We start from the raw sequence: 8,808 nt of genomic DNA on the forward strand, positions 1-8,808 counted from the left end.
ACGTTTCTAGCCTACTAGGCTCCACTATTTAAAAAGATACCCGATTTGTTTTTATTTACCCTTTAGAGAGCGAAAATAACCCTCAGAAGTTACATACAATTGGTGTGATAATGCCAGTAAAAGGATCTAGCCAAGAAATGATAGGAAACAATCATAACACTGCAGGGGAAAAAAAAAACCTAAAGTTTTCCAAAACAGATATTTTTAATACCTATTTTGAACCATGAGATAAGTGGCAAATAAATTTAATCATCTTTGAACTAAAATGCAGGGAAAATAACACACTTGAGAACAAGGACCCACCCCAAAAGAGGTTGCTTTCTTCTCATCCTTTCCTTTGAAATCCCCTTTTTTCTGCCCCCAAATATTGATTTAGCTCTCCAAGGCAATTGTGGTTTTCATAGAACAGTCGAACGCATAACAAACAAAAACCAATCTCTGAAATTTCGCCCACAAATAAAAAAGCTAGCTGTTTTTCAGATAGAAAAACTAGCCCGTAATGAGTGACCTTTTCAACCAAGCTGATATTTCTAGATTATGCTTGTACTCTACTGCTGGGGATTGTATATTTATTTATCCAGGCTGTATTCACAGCTGTGCTTGGTTCCTTTCAGCATCTAAGCAGCTTAACGGGTTTAATGAACTTCCATTCGATAATAGCTTTTAGGGTGCCTTTGATTTGTTTCTTGGCAGATAAAAATATATATTTATTATATTTATTATATGTGTGTATAGAGGCTTCCTTGATGTAAAAATAATTTTAAAAAACTTTTAAGGGATACTTGCTGACTTTTCTAAAGTAGAGAATAAACATTTCCTTCAGAATTCTGGGATATAATGCAATTTGTGGACTTTTTCCCCCGCCGTGACTCTGTTCCTATATCTTTAATGCAAACACCACAAGCAAAACAAAGCAAAAGTACATGATGTTTACCTTGAGTCTCTTTGTAGGGACTGTTTGTGTGAATCATGTGGCTCCTTCACAGCAGCCCAGAGGTTGAGAAAATTAGGGGTTTGTATGAGATAGCAGAAGCGATTCCTGCTTTGTTGCTGTCACACACACAGCCCATTCAGGGCTGGAACGTGATAGCAACTTTACTACATGTCTCATCCCAGAGAATCTAAAATGCATCTGGCAGTGGTTCCGCTTCTTCTTCTTCTTTTCCATTCTCTTTTCTAGTTGCAGCAAGGCAGACCTTCTTTCGGCTGCCTGGCCCTGCTCTATCCCTTTCTGTACGAAATGCAGCAGCTTTTGTATGCCGACTGCGACTTATCAGATCTCATTTTCATAAACATCAGAAGGCAGAGGCAGCAGAGGAAGAAATGAGCCGGGGTTGGACCGGATTGCTCCAGAAGTGATTTTAGAAGGCTGCAGGCGTCTTTTCTCGCTTCCGATGGCATCCCTTTGCGTCGGGGGAATGACAGCAGGGATCTGTAGGTAAGTCAGCCAGCTTTGATTAGGGTCTTCCAAAGAAAACATCTCCCTTTTTGCTTCTTGGCAAGGAGTATTTACTTTCCAAAGTCGAGGGTGCTATTCTCAGCTCTTGCTTTTATAAGACTAAAACATCGCTGTCACTTTCTGATAGAAGAGAATATTTGCAGCTCAGGGTTGGACTGTGGGCTAGTAGTACTGATGATGTTAACTGGTTTGGTAATGAGATGTCTGCAAGAAAATAACCCAGCTCAGAAAAGGAAAAGTACCAAGGACCACATAGTCCTCCTCCTCCACCATCTTTCCTCAAACCACACTCCCTTCTAGCAGTGATGGTGTTATCTAGTTTGGTAATGAAACGTCTGCAAGAAAATAAGCTCAGAGAGCACCAAGAACCCCCAGTCCTCCTCCCCCTCTTCCTCCTTTCCATGAACCCCACTCTCTTCTAGCACTGATGGTGTTAGCTAGTGGGGCCCTGAAATGTCTGCAAGGAAGCCGCCAAGCTCAGAGAGCACCAAGGACCCCAAAATACAGCCCCTTTGTTTCCTTCCTGTACAAGTGGACGATTTAAATGTTTTTGATTCACAGACTTGGCTAACGCAAGCCAGCATGACGGCGGAACCCGACGGAATTCTCAGTGGCGTATTCTCTTCCTCCCCGACCCCATTTCACCGAGCCTCCCTTTCCTCAAACGTGGAAGTCGATGGGACAACGACCGTCAGAGCTTCAGAAACCGGAAGGGAAGACTCTCCTTAAGACCGAATCCAAATGGCCCCGCTCCTATAATGGATAGCGTGGAGAACTCATCCTCCCTTCAGCTGCCTCGGTGCCCCCTCGAAGCTAACACGACGTCCCCGTCTGCTGTGGACATCCCCTATTTGCTGAGCGACAGCCTGACTGCTCTGCTGTCCATCGCTGGCAACTTGTTCATCTGTACGGTCATCTTGTGGAACAGGAAGTTGCGTTCCAACGTCACCAACTACTTCCTGATCTCGCTGGCTGTGGCGGACTTCTTGGTCGGGGCGGTGGTCATCCCCTGCGCCCAGTTCACTGAGGTGGGGTACCCGCAGGCCAGGCCCCAGCTGTGCCTCCTGATGCTTTGTTTGCTCCTGGTGTTTACCCAGGCCTCCATCTTTGGGCTGCTGGCCATCGCTGTGGAGAGGTACGTCTCCATCCTGAAGCCGTTCCAGTACCAGTCTCTGCTGAGCCCTCGCAACTCCCTGCTGGTGATTGCGGCCTGTTGGCTGCTGTCTATCTTGACCGGCCTGGTGCCTCTGATGGGCTGGCACCACCCGCTGCCCCCCAGCAGGGAGTGCCTTTTCAACAGCATCATCACCAACACCTACATGGTCTATTTCAACTTCATGATGTGCATGTTGGTCCCCTTGCTGGTCATGTTGATACTGTACGGGCGCATCTTCCTGGAGGTCAGGCGCCAGATCCGCAAAGTGGCCGAAGGGGAGGTCAACATCAGCGCTCAGAGGAGACACCGGATCATCATCCGCAAGCAGATGCGGACGGCCACCTCGCTCTTCATCATCCTCTTCTTCTTCATCCTGTGCTGGCTGCCGCTTCACGTGCTCAACACCATCATGCTCCTCTGCCCCAAATGCTGCATCCCCACCCAGCTGATCCTGGCCACCATAATCCTCTCCCACGCCAACTCTGCCATCAACCCGGTGGTTTACGTCTTCCGCATGCGGTCCTTCCGAGACGCGTTCGAAAGCACCCTTCTCTGCATCTGTGGCTCCGGCCCGCTCTCCACATCTGGGACCATGCCCGCCCACAGTTTAGGGGTGCCACCGCTTCATAACACTTTCCTGCCAGGCAAGTGAATTTAGAAACCCAGCGTTTGGGAGTAAAGTCACACAGTTCTTCAAATCGGAAAGAAAACATCAGAGCCATTAATCTTCTCTCCACAAGAGGGGGCAGGAAGACCTGGAAATATATTATCTTTTTTGTGCTGTCTTAGCCAGGAAGGAAAACCCTGAGCATCAGCCAATGACCAACTTACAGATCGCTGCCTGATTATTTTTCAAAATTGCACCAAGAACACTGGACTGGATTCACTTTCCTTAGAACTGAGTATAGACTTCTTGAAAAACTAAACATTTGCTTTCTGGATCGCGTAGCTGTTGATGAGTTGCATTTACTGAGTAGGTGCTGAGTAAGGACATGTTCTAAGACAGGTGTGTCCAACCTTGGCCACTTTTAAGACTGGTGGGCTTCAACTCCCAGAATTCCTTAAAGCTGGCTGAGGAATTCTGGGAGCTGAAGTCCACAAGTCTTAAAAGTGGCTTAAGGTTGGATACCACTGAGTTAATGGCAAACCCATTGTGTAAAGACAATTTGTATCACTTCCGGAAATGCAGGGTGGAAGTACTTCTCCATACTTCTATCTTCATTCTCCCACATGTGATGAAAAGACTGTAGGGCACCTCAACCATAGTCCTGCCAAGACCCTTCCGAAAAAGCCACCTGTCCCTCTACAGAATTACTCCCCATAGGACTGTAGGATTTTACTCGATGTATTCAGCTGAATGTTCCCCGGGAGATAATTGATATTTTTAAAATAAATGTGTCTTTATGTAATGGTTGAAGTTCCAAAAGACATCACTGAAGGATGCATGAAGGGGTAAAAAAGATCCGATATGGAAGCAATATGAAGACATTTTCAGAGGCTGCGGGGGAATGAAAATTGCACCGACCTTGGGTGGAATAAGAAAATGACCCCTGGGCCTAGAGGTTAGCTCGTGTTAACCCTCTCATGTTGGGTGGAGAAGGCACTTATGGCAGAACAGACAACACACCATGGAAAAGAATGTAGGGAAAAAACCCAGGGAATTGCAGGATTATAGTAGAAATCAGGTTTACACACAAATTCATACTGAAGAAAAATGGTAAATTTGACTACAAATAGTGAATTCTACAACACGTCAAATCTTAAAATATTTTATGATTTTAAATTTACGTTTGTTTTATTTTTTTATTGCCACCCAACTCCAATTCACTTCTGAAACTATGTTAGGGGTAAATTAACAAGTTATTTGTGATAAATTTATGATACTGGGATATCAGACTTCATACCAGACATAATAAATCTGTTCTCCAGACACTCAAGCCCATAAATCACGTACTTGCTTACCGAATCAAAAACTCAGATCAGTTGCTTTATCGCAACCAAGAAGTCCTATATTAAATCTATTACAGATAGTAGAAATCAAACTATATGTATTTGTGTGCGAGATGAGGGTTTAAATCTTTTGCCTTTTTAGTGAATCAATTTTTACTGTTTTCCCCCCTTGAGAATTAGAGAAACATGCTTGGTATTTACCTAATTATTCTGTTTTAGACTATTTCTTGCCTCACCATTTTCAGCCCTTACAGCTAGAGATCTGGGATTAGGATGGGGTTTTTTTTTCCTGTTGGTGCTAGGGAGGTGATGGTATTTAATGGAAAATGCTGGAATTAGAAAACAGATCCTGCTTTCCTTATCAGTGGTATTTAAAATAGGTGTTCAGTAAGGCAAGAAGAGAGCATTCACAGGATTAAAAATACTTATTTTCTTTGAATGAAAACACATGTAGGCTTGGCGTAGTCAGTCTCAAACCGCTGGGCAGAAAACAGAAAGCAAGAGGCATCTGATTGCAAAAACTACTCTTCGTTTGATTTGATCCAAGAATCTTTTAAGGTATGCTGCATAACCAGGTGGTGAAGACAAAGAGGAAAGAAGGTCAAATTACTTGCCCTGTCAGAAATACGATAAAATTGTACTGTCTCCAAGTGCAAACAAGTTTTATCTAACATCTAACCATCATACAGCACCAGACGGGAGAAACTCAAGTTATTCATAAATATAACTCTCTCCAACATCACGAAATACTAGGCAGAAATGCCTGCAGCAACAGCCCCCCCTACCCCCCCCCCCAAAAAAAGCAATCCAACAAATTCAACAAAATGTTTATTATATAAAAAGAAAGCGGGGGGAAATCAAAATCCCACATGGTACTGAATTGACGGGAGAAATTTCATGCATCAACACGTCACGGAACTGCACACTTGTGACACAAGAAACATCGGAAGGACGGTTGACTATAAGATGTCCCCGCCTTAAAACTAAAGGCAAGAAGATTCCAGTCTTTTGAGAAGGATCCTAAACGTGGCATCTTGGCACTGCCAGGCTTGTGAGCCACCTCAGCCTGTTTACTTGCCAGCAATGAGGGGATTCCTCAGCACGACAATGACTGAGTCTCCTCGCAGGAACATCTTCGAGATGTAACGGTCTTTGTTGACCGGCTTGGACTTCTTCTTGCCTTTCCCACTCTTGGGCACCTCGGTCCACATCTCCTTGACGTTCTCTAACACCATGTTGCAGTGCCTGGTGGAAGAAAGTGCCTGGCGTTACGCAGAGGAGAGATTCCCTGTGCGGCTCCTGGCAACTTCGCAACCACCCTGGAGGAAGTTCTGGAGAGAGGTAGATCCCCACAGAATTCAAGGCTGAAAAAATTATTCTGATCTGAAACGGATCTTTGAATCCATCGCGCAAGGTGTTCATGCTACCCGCTGGCAGCTACCAGGGGTGGATTTGATTCAAATCTTGATTAAAATCACTAGTAAAAGGGCTTGATTTAAATCAACTCATTTTAAATCATAATTTTTAAAGAGCAACTGACATCTCTGATCCGCTGTTGACTCACCAACATTCCCAATATTGCAGAATATACAGCCTTGTGCTATATAACTAAGCTCCATTTCATGATGAATACACTAAATTATTAATGTATTTTAAATAGAAAGCTATAGATTTATTCCAAAAGCATTTTATTATTAAAATAAATTTGATTTAAAAAATCCAATTTAAATTAAATTTTTATTTTTTAAAAAAACACGATTTTTATCCACGCTGGCAGCTACTTAAAGGAATGATGAGCTTCCCTGGGAATTCATGATAGACATATTATTGCAGCCCATAGGAACCCCACCTAAGCCCAGGAAAAGCACCTGTTCTTTAAGGGGCCACTGACAGTTGTGTACCGTCTATGCTGGGTCCAAAGCACCTTTACTTCTCGGGAACCCCATAGCCGCCTACAGCTAGTCTTCGACTTACAACCACAACCGAGCCCCAAATTTCCACTGCTAAGACAGTTGTAAAGTGAGTTGCGCCCCCTTTTTTAAAATGACCTCTTTTGCCACAGTTAAGTGAATTACTAGTTGTTAAATGAATCATGCTGTTGTTAAGCGAATCTGGCTTCCTCCATTGACTTGGCTAGTTGGAAGTCAACTGGGAGGGTTACAACTGGTGATTCACATGACCCTGGGACAGTGCAACTGTCGTAAGTACATGCCAGTTGCCAAGCACCCAAATTCTGATTACGAAGGGATGCTGCAATAGTCTTAAGTGTGAAAAGCAGTTGTCACTTTTTTCATTACAATTATGCCATTGTAACTTTGATCATTAAATAAATTGTGGACCCCCTTGTATTTGTTCTGAATAATAAACCTTAAACAAACGAGAACACCACCTAACTGTTTCACTAAAAATATAAAGGAAGCCCACAGATAATCCTCTGACGGATTGGAGGCATGCCCAGGTGAGAACCTACCTATCAAAGGCCTTGACACGCCCCAGGAGCTTCTTGTTATTGCGACAATTGATGAGCACTTGGGTATTATTTTTAACAGATTGTGTGAGCACTGACAGAGGCCCTGTGTTGAATTCCTCCTCCTCCCGCTTTTGCAGTTCTTCTGGGGTCATCTCACTTTTGGGCTTATTTAAGAGGCTCCTAAAAAAAAAGAAAGGAAAGAAAAAAGGGGAAAATAAATACATAATATTCGATTTTGAGGTTATGCCCCAAGCCTTTAATTGGATGAAAATAAGCTCTCTTAGTAGCACTATATTTCTTTTTAACAAATCAGTGCTTCCTTTTAACAAATTATTCCTTTTTAACAAATCAATTCTTTATTTTAACAAATTATTCTTTTTAACCGACTTCTATTCTGCATATATTCTAAATGTAGAACAATTAACCATCCAGATGCAACATGTATAAATGGCCAGACTACAGATATAAACCGGCTTTTCAGAATAACAATAGAAAGTTATTACTATTCGCCTGCTTGGGGTCCCCTTGCTCTCTAGTTTCCAACCACAAAGATACACACTCATTGTATATTGGGGGGGGGGAGGGCATACCATAAAGCCAGAGGAGGGGCTCCTTCCTCTCCCGCCCCACCCCCTCGGCGGTTACTCCAGAAGAGAGGCGAGAAGGAGGTTTTTCGAGAGGGGCGCCTATTCCAAGGTTTACGGTAAGGCCCAGAAGAAGCCTCTATAAGTATTTTACACACTCACACAACCGCACAAACACACACGCAGGGACAACTCCGTCTCCCACCCCACGTCCCGCGCCCCCTAATCTCCCCCCGGCCTCCCTCACATGATGCCGCTGCAATGGATCCGCCGCTCGCTTGGGAAACGACTCCGGCGCGCTGAGATAGGAACACTTTCCGCTTCCGGGCTAAGCGGAGGTCGCGCATGCGTGAAAGTAACGGGGAGAAAGACGCGGAGGGGGGGTTGGACGGCGAGCCCAGCGGGTCAAAAAATTCCCACCCCACCACCCTCGTGTTTTTTTCTACCGCGCATGCGCCGGAGGGACCAGTTTCTGTGATGGTGGTGGGGGTCTTGCTGAGGCGTGGGGCGTGCGAAGCCTCCACGCGGGAAAGCAAAAGGGTCCGAGTGGAAAAGAGCGTGGCCTTTGACTTCATTTTGTATCCTCTTGGCTGAAGTGGCTGAAACTGGACTGGACTTGTCTGAACTGTGATTTGCTACTACCACAACCCTGCGCTGTAGGCCAGGCTCTTTATGAGAGACCCACGACCGAGCGGGGCTGGCAACCTGGGCCTCCTCGGCCTGGTTTCGCCACCCTTAAGTCTTTGGGCCCAAGAACCCAAACCTCAAGCAACTGTGGCACCTGCCCCCCACCCTTTGGTCAAATTAGCCCCCCTCCGTCCCGTGGTTTAATGGCGAGTTCGATGTTTTATTTACTGCGCGTTTATTGCCTAAGATGGAGTAGAGGAGGCTCCCTCTGCCAACAACCACAACCCCTGCGAGGTGGGCTGCTCTGAAGGAAAAAAAAACAAAAAACGCCAGCTCAAAGTCAGCCCAGCTGTTTTTTCACACCTGAGGGAGGATTCGAACTCGGGGCCTCAAAATTCCAGGCCTGATTACTCCCCCTTTCCCCCTCCCCAAGATGCTGGACCAGCTTAACAAGGTCCCAGCCTTGTCTAAATGACCCTCAAAACGACCCCTTTGAGTCGGTCTTCGATGGACACCCGTCCCCCCCTCCCCCAACCGCCCTGGATGGAGATCCTGGCCTTGT

General features: G+C 45.2%; 1 protein-coding gene and 1 pseudogene across 4 annotated transcripts; one reads left to right on the forward strand and one right to left on the reverse strand.

The window, feature by feature from the left end:
- The first annotated feature begins 1,297 nt into the window (after window positions 1-1,297).
- On the forward strand, window positions 1,298-3,979 carry LOC113445945 (adenosine receptor A1 pseudogene; annotated as a pseudogene). The gene is made up of 2 exons (XR_015744730.1): window positions 1,298-1,438; window positions 2,021-3,979. The product of XR_015744730.1 is annotated as an adenosine receptor A1 pseudogene (transcript).
- A 1,397-nt stretch (window positions 3,980-5,376) lies between these two features.
- On the reverse strand, window positions 5,377-7,986 carry SNRPD2 (small nuclear ribonucleoprotein D2 polypeptide). 3 transcript variants are annotated; one of them, XM_026715473.2, is made up of 3 exons: window positions 7,867-7,986; window positions 7,036-7,215; window positions 5,377-5,810 (listed from the first exon to the last, which is right to left on the reverse strand). In XM_026715473.2, coding segments are annotated over exons 1-3 (357 nt in total). In that variant the 5' UTR covers window positions 7,869-7,986; the 3' UTR covers window positions 5,377-5,635. The 3 variants fall into 3 exon arrangements, with proteins under 3 accessions (XP_026571258.1, XP_087795458.1, XP_087795457.1); XM_087939332.1 differs by having other exon boundaries at window positions 5,377-5,929; XM_087939331.1 differs by having other exon boundaries at window positions 7,626-7,879.
- Between the last annotated feature and the right edge of the window lie 822 nt (window positions 7,987-8,808).

The sequence above is a fragment of the Pseudonaja textilis genome, chromosome 10, assembly GCF_049901715.1.
Source record: "Pseudonaja textilis isolate UNSWEBS1 chromosome 10, rPseTex1.2, whole genome shotgun sequence".
In the NCBI taxonomy this organism is placed as follows: Eukaryota; Metazoa; Chordata; class Lepidosauria; order Squamata; family Elapidae; genus Pseudonaja; species Pseudonaja textilis.

Excerpts from the sequence above, each read along its gene's own strand:
- SNRPD2 (XM_026715473.2), bottom strand. Across the intron at positions 5,811-7,035 it reads CGTGTCAAGGCCTTTGATAG|GCACTGCAACATGGTGTTAG; the intron begins GTAGGTTCTCAC and ends TTCTTCCACCAG.